General features: G+C 36.9%; 1 protein-coding gene across 1 annotated transcript in view; it reads left to right on the forward strand.

Moving 5' to 3' along the window:
• Positions 1-17636, forward strand: part of LOC117317759 (gamma-aminobutyric acid type B receptor subunit 1-like) — a 52265-nt gene that overhangs the window by 12161 nt on the left and 22468 nt on the right. The window contains exon 2 of the mRNA XM_033872680.1: positions 10585-10650. Coding sequence (XP_033728571.1) covers positions 10627-10650 — 24 coding nt within the window. The 5' untranslated portion in view covers positions 10585-10626. The remainder of the gene's footprint in view (positions 1-10584; positions 10651-17636) is intronic.

A 17636-nucleotide genomic window follows, 5' to 3' on the forward strand; every position in this document is an offset into this window, starting at 1 on the left:
TGACTTTCATACTGTTTTGGTGTGTTGTGTATAAACTACATTGTTGAGGATGTTTATGTCATTGTGTACTTTGTACTACTTTGTTGAGGATAGTTTACTACATTGTTGAGGATGTTTATGTCATTGTGTACTTTGTACTACTTTGTTTAGGATAGTTTACTACATTGTTGAGGATGTTTATGTCATTGTGTACTTTGTACTACCCTGTGATGATAGTTTACTACATTGTTGAGGATGTTTATGTCATTGTGTACTTTGTACTACTTTGTTGATGATAGTTTACTACATTGTTGAGGATGTTTATGTCATTGTGTACTTTGTACTACTTTGTTGATGATAGTTTACTACATTGTTGAGGATGTTTATGTACAACATTGTAGGGGATAGTTATGTCATTGTGTACTTTGTACTACTTTGTTGATGATAGTTTACTACATTGTTGAGGATGTTTATGTCATTGTGTACTTTGTACTACTTTGTTTAGGATAGTTTACTACATTGTTGAGGATGTTTATGTCATTGTGTACTTTGTACTACCCTGTGATGATAGTTTACTACATTGTTGAGGATGTTTATGTCATTGTGTACTTTGTACTACTTTGTTGATGATAGTTTACTACATTGTTGAGGATGTTTATGTCATTGTGTACTTTGTACTACTTTGTTGATGATAGTTTACTACATTGTTGAGGATGTTTATGTACAACATTGTAGGGGATAGTTATGTCATTGTGTACTTTGTACTACTTTGTTGATGATAGTTTACTACATTGTTGAGGATGTTTATGTCATTGTGTACTTTGTACTACTTTGTTGATGATAGTTTACTACATTGTTGAGGATGTTTATGTCATTGTGTACTTTGTACTACCCTGTGATGATAGTTTACTACATTGTTGAGGATGTTTATGTCATTGTGTTCTTTGTACTACCCTGTGATGATAGTTTACTACATTGTTGAGGATGTTTATGTCATTGTGTACTTTGTACTACTTTGTTGATGATAGTTTACTACATTGTTGAGGATGTTTATGTCATTGTGTACTTTGTACTACCTTGTTGATGATAGTTTACTACATTGTTGAGGATGTTTATGTACAACATTGTAGGGGATAGTTATGTCATTGTGTACTTTGACAACATTGGTGTAAGTAGGATTGGCTAATTGTGAAAATGTAAGTCCTTTCTTGACTGATTGTTATAATAATTTCACTGCAACATTTGATTTGATTTTCAGTTTCCTATAATGCATAAAATTATGAAAAATGCTGACTTGACTACAGATTCCTTACTGATCCTGTTGTGTTTTAAAGGAAGTGATCATGACACCGTATTGCATGATGACAGGTACAACAGAAATCTTCATTAAAAATCTACCTCTTTGGTAAAATCAATTTTGAGTTATAAGAGTTTTGTCAGATAGGAATGAGATGTGCTATTTGTGTGGTCTTGGATCAATGGCATGGTATTAGAAATGATCGCTGATGTCGCCTAAAGTCTCTTTGTAAACATGTTGTGGGACTGTCAGATGTAATCAAGATGGTTGTGCAATGTGGCAGGCTGTCAATGTCTGATACACACTTCTTCATCTTCCTTACCACTTATATAACACAGGCCTATCCCATGTGCTAGTATAATAATGTGGCTGTCTGATGTATTATAATATGGTGTTATCCATTGCAGTGTTAAGGTTATTTACGTGTTTACTTGCATGCTCTTAAGTAACATTTGTAGTTATTTCTCTGGTAGAGAGGCCAGTTCCAAGATGTCCAAATATTTCTGTTCTGTTCTTAGAAGACTAATATGATAAATAGCCAAGGTTATGCTGCAGTACAGAAAGAGTTGTGAGTCTTTGTTCATCCAGTATCTCTACTACAAATACCCAAATTTGTATGCAAGTGCCACATGGAATGGTAAAATGTAGACCTACAGCTACAAGTAATAAATCAAGCTTTGCTAATAATGTCATCAAACATAGATACATTTTCACAAACATATTTGTTGGTTTATATACTTCCCACACCAACACAGTAAATCACAGAGGATAAAGAATCGTAATGTTGCTCTTGCAGTAACTGTATATTAGCTCAACTGCCCAAATGGCAAGCCAGCTAGCTTGTCATTGTGCAGTCTCTTTCCTGTCATTGGGTGTCAGTGGTTTTTTTTAGACAACTTTTCAATAACCGAGAGGACCAGGGTCATGATTCTAGGTTTATAGCCTGCTAGGATGAAAGAAAATTCCTGAGTGTGTATATACATACATGTAAATGCTTTTTCCACATAACCAACAGGCCCATTGTCATGATATTTATGCTAGTTTCATTCTTATTAAAATGAACAATATTGACCTACTTTCAAGGTCACTAAAGTGTTAACCTTTTAAAATGAACATACAACCCAGAAGCCAAGGTTCATAGTACTGGGCCAGCAGCATGCCGGGTTTAAAAGATATGAAGTTTGTTAAAATGAATGACCTTGACCAGCATTCAAGACCATATAAGGTCAAATTTGTTAAAAAAAATATCTTCATCTAAATAGGCCTGGGGTCATGAAATTGGACCAGTTAAGTGTGCTGGGATGAAAGGATACTAGCTTTGTTAAAAGGAATAACAAGGTCAACAAGGTAACAAGGGTCGAATGTGCAAATTAGAGGTAACCGTTACTGTGCTGAAAGGAATTCTAATTTCAAGTCCATGACCTAAAACATCTTTGAGATTCAGCTGAATTAAATCTTCCAAATTATATCTTTACTTAATAAACTACAAAATAGTTGAGTGATACAGGCCCATTGGGTCTTTTGTTGTGTTATTCACTCACAAATCTATAGATAGGCAAATGTTCACTGTCTGATATGTTAATTCCGTAAAGATTTATTGATCTCATTTTAAAGGAGTGCATCTTATGCAGTTTTTAAGTAATGAAGAAGCAAAATAACACTAATTGTAGTTTTATGACAACATAATTTGTCAAGTGTCGGTCTCCAGACAGGCAGAGAATCCACATATCTCACAAAAGATGGAAGGCAATGTCTATGAGGACACTTTTGATATATTAGTAAAACAAGTTCTGTGTCTGTATCATGATAAATACATACGAAACCTCATCCCTGGGGTGCTCTCTAGAGATGATAATGTTGATTATAATCTGTTGTCTTCCTGACAGACATAATACACATGGCGTGCTCAAGTACACATTGACATATCAGATGGCATAACTGGTTCCAAACATATTGTTATATAGGAATTACGTTTATAAGTGTATATGTTTCCTATGACAACAGCCACTGTGTCCAAATCATAGAATTCTGTCAAATTTAAGTTTTACGATTTAGAGCAACAGTTCTCTTAACATTCACAAAAACAATGGCAGGAACAACACCAGTAACTGATGGGAAACCAAAACAATGGAATAAAGAACAACAGTAACTAATGGGAAACCAAACCAATGGAATGAACAACAACAGGATCTGATGGGAAACCAAAACAATGGAATGAACAACAACAAGACCTGATGATAAACCAAAACAATGGCAGGAACAACAACAGGAACTGATTAGAAATCAATACAAACGGAATGCAAAAAAAAACAGCAACAGATCGGAAACCAAAACAAAGTCAGGAACAGCAACAGGACTGATGAGAAACCAAAACAAAGGAATGAACAACAACAGGAAATGATGGGAAACTAAAACAATTGCAGGAACAACAACAGGACCTGATGAGAAACCAAAACAAAGGAATGAACAACAACAGGAACTGATGGGAAACTAAAACAATTGCAGGAACAACAACAGGAACTGATGGGAAACCAACACAATGAAATGAACAACAACAGGAACTGATGGGAAACCAAAACAATGGCAGGAACTGCAACAGGACTGATGAGAAACCAAAACAAAGGAATGAACAACAACAGGAACTGATGGGAAACCAAAACAATGGAATGAACAACAACAAGACCTGATGGGAAACCAAAACAATGGCAGGAACAACAACAGGACCTGATGAGAAACCAAAACAAAGGAATGAACAACAACAGGAACTGATGGGAAACTAAAACAATTGCAGGAACAACAACAGGAACTGATGGGAAACCAACACAATGAAATGAACAACAACAGGAACTGATGGGAAACCAAAACAATGGCAGGAACTGCAACAGGACTGATGAGAAACCAAAACAAAGGAATGAACAACAACAGGAACTGATGGGAAACCAAAACAATGGCAGGAACAACAACAGGACTGATGGGAAACGAAAACAAAGTCAGGAACAACAACAGGAACTGATGGGAAACCAAAACAATGGCAGGAACAACAACAGGACCTGATGGGAAACCAACACAATGAAATGAACAACAACAGGACCTGATGAGAAACCAAAACAATGGCAGGAACAACAACAGGAACTGATGGGAAACCAACACAATGAAATGAACAACAACAGGACCTGAGGGAAACCAAAACAATAGAATGAACAACAACAGGAACTGATGGGAAACCGAAACAATGGAATGAACAACAACAGGAACTGATGGGAAACCAAAACAATGGCAGGAACAGCAACAGGAACTGATGTGAAACCAAAACAATAGAATGAACAACAACAGGAACTGATGGGAAACCGAAACAATGGAATGAACAACAACAGGAACTGATGGGAAACCAAAACAAAGGCAGGAACAGCAACAGAACTGATGGGAAACCGAAACAATGGAATGAACAACAACAGGACTGATGATAAACCAAAACAATGGCAGGAACAACAACAGGAACTGATGGGAAACCAAAACAATGGAATGAACAACAACAGGAACTGATGGGAAACCAAAAGAGAAGCAATATATATAAACTAGTAAGAAAAAAGGCAACAAGCATTGACAGGATACCAAAATAAAAGATAAGCCAACACACGTTGACAGGATACCAAAACAAAAGTTAAGGTAACAAACATTGACAGGATACCAAAACAAAAGTTAAGGTAACACACATTGATAGGATACCAAAACAAAAGGCAAAAGATATTGGCAGGATACAAAAAGCATAAAGAAGGCAATGTGGAACAAGTTATTGGAGACAAATTTGAGACATGGCGAACAATGTTAAATCAGTCAATGAAAAGTCATTGTTGAAATCAGGTCATGATGTAGGGAACATTTCAATAGCACTGTAAGAGGAGTGGAAAAAATCACAACCACGTCCAGTTCAGCTACAGTACATAGAAACTGCAATAAGTATTATTATAATTTACAAGGCACAAGGCTTTCAATATGAAAAAAAAACTAAAACACAATAATCACTAAAATAGCATAATGAGACACTGTCTAGCTAATGGTAAACCTATACAATCCAAAATTAAGGTAAGTTTTATGATTAGTAATACATGAGGTTGATACTCTCAGGGTTTGAGTCCCTGCCTAGAGGTCAGAAAACAGCGGTTTCCTCTCACAGTTAGAACCATAATGCTGAATCTGGGTGATAGTATTTGTATCACGATTTTTGTAAAATGAATGAAGTATGTAGATTGTATACATATTTGTACACTTGTATGTATAGTTGTACCCTATGTATTTCTCAATACATAATCCGGGCCTAGCCTGTCCATGTGTGCATGTTAATTTCACCTGATTTAGAGAGTGGAATGTATGAGCATCAAACAACCTTTTGACTGTACATGCATATCGAGAATCCTCGAAGGTGCATGCGCAGCCATATGCCCTCACACACATCAATCCCTTGCACTCTTACTTGTGGCTATGGCAAGTAGCTGGGCAGTTGACCGGTGATTCCTGGAACCTGGTATTAGACTGATCTCAGTATATACAGAATCCTGAAACACTATCAGATATTTACATCAACTCTACCACAGATGTCACATATAAACGTATACTGAAAACTACAGGTTCATTACTTTCGGACATCAGCTGATAACAATCTCAGTAAACTGATTTAGAAAGTGTGGCGGTTCTTAGCTATGCATCATATGACGGGCATGATGTCCTGCTTCAGACAGACTGACAATAGAAGAGGTTTTGAACGAGACAGATGTGATTATCTTTACTGTGTAAATGAGTTATGTTAAGAGTAAAGTATGAATGGAATTGTAGATACAGAAATGACATATCCGTTAATGAGAAACACCTGACTCAGTTTACTGTATTTAGATGATGTTCAGGTCACTTCACATTACCATAGCATTACCAAACTTCTTCCGTCTTCTATATAATACATTACATATAGTAATTTGCCAAATTCAAAAAGTTCACGCTAAAGAATTTGCTTTTTTTCCTGTAAGTATAGCCATTTCAGACCTGAATAAAGTCTGATTCGAAGAACAAGATTAGTTTATTCCCTTGGTTTTTAATTTTGTGTAATGGGAAGTAGTATTGAGATAGGTATTAAAGATATATCCTGCCTGCTCTGGGACTTGAACTAGCAACTTCTCTCTCCAAACTAGTGGACATCCTACCACTAGGCTTGATGGAAATTCCCATTAGTCTTATAACCACAAACTAGGTTCTTAAACTTCAATAAAAGCTTGTGATCACCCTTAGCTTGCAATAGTCAACAGCACCAAATCTGTGATAGAAAGAAGTAATGAAAAATACCTTGCCCCTGTTGGGCCTGAAACAAGCAGCATGTCAATGTCCAAGTGGACATCCTAGCTACCACAAGGCTAAAGGGAATTTCTATAACACTGAACCAGTAAGGAGCTAGCTTGTCCTTCCATTTTAACTTTTGAAACTGAAATAATGTGGACCTAGAAAATAACAAGAATGTTCTCAAAAAGAGCTGGCTGGGTATAGATTTGTTTGAATTTTGTCCTGGAAAGATATCATACAAAGAACTTGTACTGTATTTGATCTAATATGTGCACCTTCCATGATACATGCACCGCACATATTTTCTAATTAAAACATCAAAGTCCCTTACCTCACTCAGATCTGTGATTAATTATAATCTTCAGTCTTTTAACCAAAGACTCCCTGGATTGTTTTCGCAACATGAAGATATATAACACCCAGATTTCACATGGAAATTAACTTTTCCCTGGTTTTATTAAGCACTCACCTCTTACATTTTTGTAACTACACAGTGCACTTATTAGGTCAATTACAGTACCTGATACATCAAATTAAGCGTGTCATACAATATACTGTTGGCTGTGTAATGTTTGAGGCAGACATGTAAATGTTGTCGTAGATAAGATTCTTTATTTTCATAATCCCTCTATCCCTTTCTCATATCAATGGTAACTTCTCATTGTGAAATCATAAAAACAAAGACAGACAGATAGTTATCAGGCGTTAACTGATCTGTGCACATGCAGGTCAAGGAATTTAGCAGTTTGATGTGTACTAATTTATGATACAAAGGATATTGTACCATGGACAGTGATATAAAATTGTAAGACTGTACTGTCGGCAATGTTCAATACATCAGAATGATATGACAGAATATCAATTCGGTTCCCAGACTGATGTTTACAAACCATCATAGATATTGTAGTCAATAAGTATGAGATTGTGTATGCTGAGTGTCAAGGCTAGGGCAAGAGGTCAAAATTAAACATGATGTATAAATTATTCACTTCGGAACCTTTTCATCTGAAACTTCAATATCGTTTTCAAAACGAGATACTTCATTGGATAACGACTTCTGCCTTATGGCCAGGGCAAGAGGTCAAATGTCAAATTATTTCGTGGCTTGTCAGTAAAGAAGAAAAAATCTGTAGTGTGTATACTTTAGTATTTTGATTCTTCAGAAGACATTATCAGTCTTTAATGGCTTATAAAAGATTGTTCTGATGGCTATTAGGTAGCCAGGACTTTATATTATAGTTTTAGAGTGGTTTTATATTGTATCCTTAGGTGCTTAGTTCTCTTGCTAATGACTTAGAAATGATCGAAGCTTGCAATGTCATGTACGCTTAATGTCTCCCTTAAAACTTACAGTGCTAGTAGTTCTGTGGGACTGATGGCTTCATTTCCTCTCAGAGGATCACCTGTGTCATTTATGTGGTAGCTGGTGGAATCATTTCCTTTTGTAAGCTGAATAATTTGTCTGTCTTGCACTTTAAAATCATAACATTATCAGGTTTTGTGTATTTCCTGTTGTAGAACTCTCTTGGTCATTTATTTGGTAGAATAGTGGAGTAGCTGGTTAATGTTTTCTGGAGTAAGTACTTTAAAAAGCAAATCAACATTTTTTCTTTGTATTTCTTCTTGTAAAATGGCATTGGTTTCTGCTTGGTGATAAATGTTTCATGTTTGTAAGTAGAATGATTTGCCTGTCACTTTTAATCATACTGTTTTGATATATTCTGTATATTTCCTAATATAGATCTAGAATGGCCTTGGTTTCTGCTACCTATTTCCAGTTCCAGTTGTATGTCAGATGATTTACCTTTCACTTTAAAATCATACTTTTTTTCAAAATATGCTCTGTGCATTTCCCCAACTTAAATGACACTTGAAATTAGTGTTGTTAAGTGTACAGTACTTTTGTTACACAAAAAGATTTATGAGCTGAACATGTTTTATACAAAACAACAATTACCCATGATCAGATAAACTTTAAGGTTTTATTGACTATCTAAAAAGGGGCTACTCTGTAACATTAAACATGGTAGTACTGTCGTACTCCTAGGAGCCTTGGGGTGTCACAGGGGCTGGGGGTTATAGTTTTTTAGCTCACCTGGACCGAAGGTCCGGTGAGCTTATGCCATGGTGCAGCGTCCGGCGTCCGGCGTCCAGCGTCCGGCAACATTTGCTTCAAATCGCTACTAGTCAAAAAGTTCTTATTGGATTTTAACCAAATTTGGTCAGAAACATCCTTGGCAGAAGGGGATCAGATTTTGCATAAATGGTGACTCTGACCCCTAAGGGGCCTGAGGGACGGGGCCCAATAGGGGAAATTGAGGCAATTTCTTTAAATCGCTACTAGTCATAAAGTTATGAATGGATTTGAACCCAATTTGGTCAGAAACATCCTTTGGGGAAGTGGAACAGATTTTGCATAAATGGTGACTCTGACCCCCAAGGGGCCAAAGGGGCGGGGCCTAATGGGGAAATAGAGGTAATTCCTTCAAATCGCTACTAGTCATAAAGTTATGAATGGATTTGAACCCAATTTGGTAAGAAACATCCTTCGGGGAAGGGGATCAGATTTTGCATAAATGGTGACTCTGACCCCCAAGGGGCCAAAGGGGTGGGGCCTAATGGGGAAATAGAGGTAATTCCTTAAGATCGCTACTAGTCATAAAGTTATGAATGGATTTGAACCCAATTTGGTAAGAAACATTCTAGGGGGAAGGGGAACAGATTTTGCATAAATGGTGACTCTGACCCCCGAGGGGCAAAAGGGGCGGGGCCCCATATGGGAAATAGAGGTAAATCCTTTAAATCACTACTAGTCATAAAGTTATAAATGCATGTTGTAAACTCAGAGAGTCTGAACTTCATTATTTCTTTAAAGCAGTTGGGATCCCCATGCTATAACCATAAATAGCATTGTTTGAGGTTAACAAACAAAAGGAATTGAACATGAACATTATTTTGACATTTGGTCAAATCCAACCAGGTGAGCGATACAGGCCCCATGGGCCTCTTGTTTTCTCTAAAAATGGTGAATAAATAAATTTCTTGTGTCAGTTTTAGTTGTGTGATTTTTTGGGGTCAATTTTTGTGGTGATTTTATTGATTTTTTGTGTAATTTGCACTGATTTTTACTAATGTGTTGCCCTCTGATTGCCATGGACACAATCTCTGCTGGTGCACAATATGTGTAAGATATGTCAAATTAAGTATAGCCTTAAGTCTTCTATTTTGTAAAATTGCCTTATTGCTAATCAATTCCTTGGAATGGTTTCAATTGGTTGTGTGATTTATTTATCTATTTATTTATTATTATTTTTTTTTTTTTTTTTTTTTGTTAACATTGGCAAATAGGCCAAACAACTGCCAGTTATTGAAGGTCATGGTCATAATTACCTTAGTGACTCTACTGATTGGCTGATTTCCTCCCATCTTGTTTATCATTTACTGCATTAGGTAATGATCAATACAAAGTATATACTACTACTACTACTACTCTGTAACAGTAAGCATGGGAGTATACTGTTGTACTTCTGGGTGCCTGGACGCTATCACAGGGGGTGGTGGGTATTTTTTTTTTCTCTCTAGAAATGGTGAATATAATGAATATAATAAATGTGCAATATCAAAACCTCCTATAATGAAAAGTAGTGTAGAATTTTTAGTACGTGCCTATCTTGTTTATAATGTCATTGACTGATAACGCTCAACCATTTTATCTCAATACACAAAAGAATTGCTACGTTTTAAGTTTTAATTAGATCATTAATAACCGTTACAAAACTTAAATACAGTATTTAGTATATCATACCATTTTGAGTGTTATTAATTGTAAGTGCTTATAGAATGGTCTATAGGCATTCTAATCCTAGCGAGTTTTTGTCATTGACACATTATAGGCTAAGTTAATGTAATTACCAACATTTTAATTATTATCGATTGCTACCTTGTCATCAATCACACTCATGCTCTGTTTCTTGTCATTTCAGCGACAAGACGCAAGAATAATTGTTGGAGTGTTCTATGAGAATATGGCTAGAAAAGTGTTTTGTCAGGTAAGAGTATGAATGGATTATCTGTTTATGTTGTTCAACTACACTTATCATCAATGTTAAAACTATGATGATTGTTCAATGTTCTCACCAACTTTATGTTTTTGTCATTGAAGCTTTAAGCTTAATTTTAGTTAGTAGAAATATCAAAACAATGAGTTTGATATTGGTTTACACTAAAAGGAATACAACAACCAGTTTTACGGTTCTAGAGGAGGTGTTTTTTTTAAACAATACACCTTAACAACCACATCTTGCTCCTGTTTAGCAGGTTTCACTGCATTCCAACACCCTGTAGGCTATCTATTCACTCAAATTAATGCATCACTCTGGTACAGACATCTCTTTCCAAGGTCGTATTGCTACTTACATTTATATCATCACCATCTTCAAATTATTCACTGCCTTATACCATAGCCATCTCCATTCAAGGTCTTAGCTGCATGCACATCCTCCTTTTCTGTCATTATTGTATTTTCAACCAATGCATAGTGTCATCTAGTTTATTTTTCTGGGGACTTTTCACACTTTAACTTTTTTCAGTTAATTACCAACTAATAACCTGTAAGAATGTATCACTACAGGCCTTAAAGGGTGAAAATAAATTGTACTCTCAGTCTCAACCTGTGCTTGCTTACTTTGCTCGGAAACTCAACTGCTAAAAGTTCATTTCATTGATATGTCTTTTCCTTTTTTTTTTACATAATTGGATTTAATGGCACATTGTTCAAGGTTATTTATCTGTTAAATTTCAATTATTTCTCGATCTGTCAAATTTCAATTGCATAAGGCGGAAAACATGCAGAGTTTTGCAAATTCAAAAATAGAAACAATTAAATCAACCCTCTCTTTTCTACTTGAAGACTTATGCTTGATATATTTGAAAATTTGTGCATATATATTTGGAAGAAATTAAAAACCTATTTGGAAAAATAGATCTAATTAAATCTGATCGCCAAGTTAGCTGGAAAATTTCAACTACCAAAATAATCACAAATCTTGATAATATACAGTATAGCATGAAAAGTTTTTTGTGTATATAGACCCTCATAGTTTTTGCGGTGGCTATGGAACCACCAATATAAATACAGCAAATATTGTTATATTATTGTTGCCTGGGCTAAGCACTAAAGAAAGCATGCAAAAACATTTCATGTTCAGGTTAACTAACCTGTATATTTTCAAATCTGGTATCTGAGAGATACTTTTCTCTACAAATCCTAAACTCCAGTATGAGGAGCAACAGACAGAAATCCTCTAACACCTATAATATGTCAGACTAATGATTAGAACATGTAAAAGTGATAAAAGGAGGTCAAGCTGTGAATAAAAGAATGATACTTGTAAAAAAACAATTAGAAAAAGACCAGATATTGATGATCTAACTGTAGTGAAACAACTGAATCACATAATGCACATAAACACCCTGGTTTATGGCCTTGAAGAGCCCTTGAATTTTACCACGTGGCCTCCAATAACTTTGACACCTTGCTCATGGCCTTGAAGAACCCTTGAATTTTGCTATGTCGCCTCTAATAGCATTGACTCTAGACTCATGGCCTTGAAGAGCCCTTGAATTTTGCCATGTGGCTTCCAATAGGCCTTGACTCCTTGCTCATAACCTTGAAAAGCCCTTGAATTTTGCTGTGTGGCTCTGAAAAGCCATGACTACTGGCCTAATAGTCTTGAAAAGTCCATATCAGAATTGAATACATTTATATTTATAATTACACTGATATGCATGGCTTCCTAATTATTAGCTCACCTGGTCCAAATCACCAAAGTGACATTCTGGCTTACCGTGGTGTCTCTGTTATCTTGTGTCCAGCATCCGGCGTCTGTCCATCTGTCCGTCAACAATTGACTTCTTCTTCATAACCACTGATTGGAATTTTAAAATTAAAATTTGACTGGTAGCATTGTTATGGGGTGGGGATTAAAAATTGTACAAATGGTGGGGGTGACCCCTAGGGGGTTAAGGGGTGGGGCCAAAAGGGGTTAATTTAGCTAAATTGGTATAAATGACATCTTCTCTGAAACTAAGCAATGGATATTGCTTTTTGCCTGGTAGCATCCCTTTGGGGATGTGATTCAAAATTGTACAAATGATGGGGCTGCCCCCAGGGGGCTTAGGGGCAGGTCCAAAAGGGCTCTATTTGGCTAGATTGATATAAATTGACTTCTGTGAAACTAAGCAATGGATATTGCTCATATCTGACTGGTAGCATCCCCTGAGGTAGGGATTCAAAATTACCAATGGTTGGGCTGACCCGCCAGGGTGCTGGAGGGTGGGGTCAAAAGGGGTCAATTTGGCTAAATTGGTACAAATGACATCTTCTCTGAAACTAAGCAATGTATATCGCTATTAGACTGATAACATCCCTTTGAGGTAGATTAAAAATTGTACAAATGGTGGGGCCGATGTAAAAAAAAAAAAAAAAAAAAGGCCCAGGGGTCTCTCCCCACCACAAGGTACTTATAGTTTCTTTAAACACAATCACGTTGTAAAAACAATCCCTGGAGTCTTTTCACACCCCTAGGGAGTTTGTACTTCGTTTCTGGGTTTTATCTTTGAAGCAGTATTTATCCCTACCCCATAGCCATATATAGTAATGTTTGACATCAAGTCATCATATAAAGCTATTAACAAATTGAACATGAACATATTACGATGTTTGGTTAAATCCAACCAGGTGAACAATATAGGCATAGGCACTCTGGGCCTCTTGTTAACTTTATCAACAGATCTAGAGGGTGTGCAAAATTTCTTTATAAAGAGAATTAGTTACTGGTGGCAACCAGGATATCTCAGCAGATTTTACTGAAAGTTGTATGACTGGAATTTTTCTACAACCACTGATTAAATCAGTGTCTAGCATTCGATGCTATGGTGTCATGATGTACTTCCTGGATATTTATTTTGTCTGCCACTGTTTTAAATTGTCTGCCCCTGTAAAATGTCATCAGTAGCACATTTAAAGGAAATCATATATATATAGTGTATAAAGGTGGGAACAATCAGGTCACTTAAGTTATGATGGTTGAGGATTTATCTGCAGCAGCTGTTTAATAAAATACATTATATCTCCAAAACTTATCCACTCATACCCACTCATACCAGTAATCAAACTGGTTTTGGTGCAGTAGACCCCAATCCACCCATTCAATGTTTACAGCAAAGTGTTCTCTGCCAGACTGTCAGTGATGCACATATATAGACAGTTGGTGTTGCAAGAAATACCCATCTCACTTTTCTTGTATAGACAACTAAGGTGACGTACTGTACAGCAACAATGATATATGTCATATTTATTACAGATAAGAATGGTAAATCTGACATTCTGTGTGATGTGGACATCAATCATCACAATAAGTTTAACTTGTATGCAAAGAATGAGTTTGTCGAGTGTCCAGAGAGAGTCGCTCAGAGTATGTCGAGTGTCCAGAGAGTCACCCGGAGTGTGTTTGTTGAGTGTCCAGGGAGAGTCACTCGGAGTATGTTTGTCGAGTGTCCAGAGAGTCACCCGGAGTGTGTTTGTTGAGTGTCCAGGGAGAGTCGCTCGGAGTATGTTTGTTGAGTGTCCAGGGAGAGTCACTCGGAGTTTGTTTGTTGAGTGTCCAGGGAGAGTCACTCGGAGTTTGTTTGTTGAGTGTCCAGGGAGAGTCACTCGGAGTATGTTTGTTGAGTGTCCAGGGAGAGTCACTCAGAGTATGTTTGTTGAGTGTCCAGGGAGAGTCACTCGGAGTATGTTTGTTGAGTGTCCAGGGAGAGTCACTCAGAGTATGTTTGTTGAGTGTCCAGGGAGAGTCACTCGGAGTTTGTTTGTTGAGTGTCCAGGGAGAGTCACTCGGAGTATGTTTGTTGAGTGTCCAGGGAGAGTCACTCGGAGTATGTTTGTTGAGTGTCCAGGGAGAGTCACTCGGAGTATGTTTGTTGAGTGTCCAGGGAGAGTCACTCGGAGTATGCTTGTCGAGTGTCCAGAGAGAGTCACTCAGAGTATGTTTGTTGAGTGTCCAGGGAGAGTCACTTGGAGTATGTTTGTTAAGTGTCCAGGGAGAGTCACTTGGAGTATGTTTGTTGAGTGTCCAGGGAGAGTCACTTGGAGTATGTTTGTTGAGTGTCCAGGGAGAGTCACTTGGAGTATGCTTGTCGAGTGTCCAGAGAGAGTCACTCAGAGTATGTTTGTTGAGTGTCCAGGGAGAGTCACTTGGAGTATGTTTGTTAAGTGTCCAGGGAGAGTCACTCGGAGTATGTTGAGTGTCCAGGGAGAGTCACTCGGAGTATGTTTGTTGAGTGTCCAGGGAGAGTCACTCGGAGTATTCTTGTCGAGTGTCCAGAGAGAGTCACTCAGAGTATGTTTGTTGAGTGTCCAGGGAGAGTCACTCAGAGTATGTTTGTTGAGTGTCCAGAGAGAGTCACTCAGGAGTATGCTTGTCGATTGTCCAGACGGATTCACTCAGAATATGTTTGTTGAGTGTCCAGAGAAATACTCTGAATGAGTTTGTTGAGTGTCCAGGAAATATGTTGTTTGATTTTCCAGAGGAAGACTCTGAATTATGAATTATGATGTGAGTGTCCAGACCTGCACTTAATATGATCTTGGAGTGACAAGAGAGACTTTGAATATATTCATTAAGTGTCCAGACTTCGATTATGTTTGTTTATTGTCCAGGGAGAGAGACTCTGAATATGTTCTTTGAGTATCTAGGGTACAATTCTGAGTAATTCTGAATTCATTTATCTACAAGTAGATCTTGCCCATAGGACAGATATTAAGAGTACCCAGGCTAAGAGTAGGTTTTTTGAGTTAAAAGAGCAAGTTCTTTAATGCTTTGAATGGCAGAATCAAGGTTAAGAATAAGTCGTTGAAGTGTTCAGAGAGATGTTGAAAACAGTTATTTTTGTTTCCATTGATCAAGACATTAGTTCTACAGTATTAAGACAACATCTGTACATGTGGTACCTCCATTGACTTAAAAGATGTGTTACAATCTGTATACAGATATCCTGATTCAGGTTACAGCGGATAATATAAATTGTATACATGGTAATGCTTAGTCTGGCTGATATTGATGGACTAATCCCCTGAAGGTCAGTCTGACCAGACCATTGGAATCTAATTGACCTATTGTCTGTATTTACAGTATCACTGACCTTCGAATACATCTATAATACCACAACTGTCTACAGGTCTCTAGATCTTACAGGGAAAATGTTCCAAATGCTAGACAAATTAACCAAACTGTACATTCATTACACTACAATGTTATGCATGATTGCCATCTTTCTGAAATGTCCATGGCGGAAGGTGCATTATTGTGTTTACATTTTCAAACATTTATAATTATGAGCTATAGACTTCCTTTTAACCAACTAATCAGGTGAAACGTATTGCATGTCTGAAGTAGATCTTTCTTCTGGATTAATCCAAATTTTGAAATTATGAGCAATGAAAATGTTTTACTTATAATTGATATATAAAGTTAGGGTCCAAAATCTTGAGTCTCCTTCCTCAATCAGAGAGGGTTGGCAAGTATGAAACTGTTGACCAGTACATGTTGTAATTGTAGCATATTTCAAATAGTAAGTGGCTTAACAGGGGTTTCACTAGGAAGGGCATCAGTTACTGAAATGACTTTGAAACTCCTTATAAAATCCTGTACAGATTCCCAGTTTGAAATGACTTTGAAACTCCTTATAAAATCCTGTATGGATTCCCAGTTTGGAATTAATTCAGACGCTTTACCAAGCTAAAAAGAAATCTTTGGGATCAGCTAAAATGTCATACACAAAATGGATTGAATATTCTTTTTATCCTGTCACTGCCAGGAATTTCACAATTTATTATGTGTAATGTATTATTTGAAAATGGAATTAGTTTTCATGACCAGGGTTTTGACATGAGTTTCCTGTGAAGATTACACTGTTGTTAGTATCCTATTCACAGTCACATGCTGAGCTGTATTGTCACTGTGTGAGTGTGGCTGTAGGAACCATTATATGTAGTGAATGTGGCTGTAAGGCCACGGTCAAATTTTGTATCTTTTCACTGATGAACATTTTGTTATGATATTATGAAACAAAGATGGTCAGAACAAAACATTAAATCAGCTGACCAAAGGTGGAGGTCACTGGGTCATAATAGGTCAAAGTCAAATATGGTATCTTTTGGATCATAGGTCAAAGTCAAATATAGTATCTTTTGGGTCATAGGTCAAAGTCAAATATAGTATCTTTTCACTTATGATAATTTTGTTATGAAATTATGAAGCATAGTAGAAAGAAATTATACAAGTTAACAGACCATCAGTCAGGGTCACTGGGTCAAAAGTCAGGGCAAATTTTATATCCTTTCACTAATAAACATTTTATGATCTAATTACAAAAACAAATTGCTTGAAATTAATCAATGATTCAACTGACTAATGTCCAGGATAAAGGTCAAGGTTACTGGGGCCAAAGAGTAAAGTTCAAGGTCATTTTTTTCACTGAATAACATTTTGTCATGACATTATGGGTTCTTAAAGGTCAGAGATATATTTGATCTTTGTCAATGGCACTGGATTAGATAAGCCAAATCAAATGTATTTGAAGATTGACTGTAAGAGTCACTTTGTGGTGGACATGAGTTTGGCTGTAGGAGACATTGTGTGGTGTACATGAGTTTGGCTGTAGGAGACATTGTGTGGTGTACATGAGTAAATTGGCTGTAGGAGACATTGTGTGGTGTACATGAGTAAATTGGCTGTAGGAGACATTGTGTGGTGTACATGAGTTTGGCTGTAGGAGACATTGTGTGGTGTACATGAGTTTGGCTGTAGGAGATATTGTGTGGTGTATGTGAGTTTGGCTGTAGGAGACATTGTGTGGTGTACGTGAGTTTGGCAGTAGGAGACATTGTGTGGTGTACATGAGTTTGGCTGTAGGAGACATTGTGTGGTGTATGTGAGTTTGGCTGTAGGAGACATTGTGTGGTGTACATGAGTTT

Source organism: Pecten maximus, chromosome 2, assembly GCF_902652985.1.
Source record: "Pecten maximus chromosome 2, xPecMax1.1, whole genome shotgun sequence".
NCBI classification, from domain to species: Eukaryota; Metazoa; Mollusca; class Bivalvia; order Pectinida; family Pectinidae; genus Pecten; species Pecten maximus.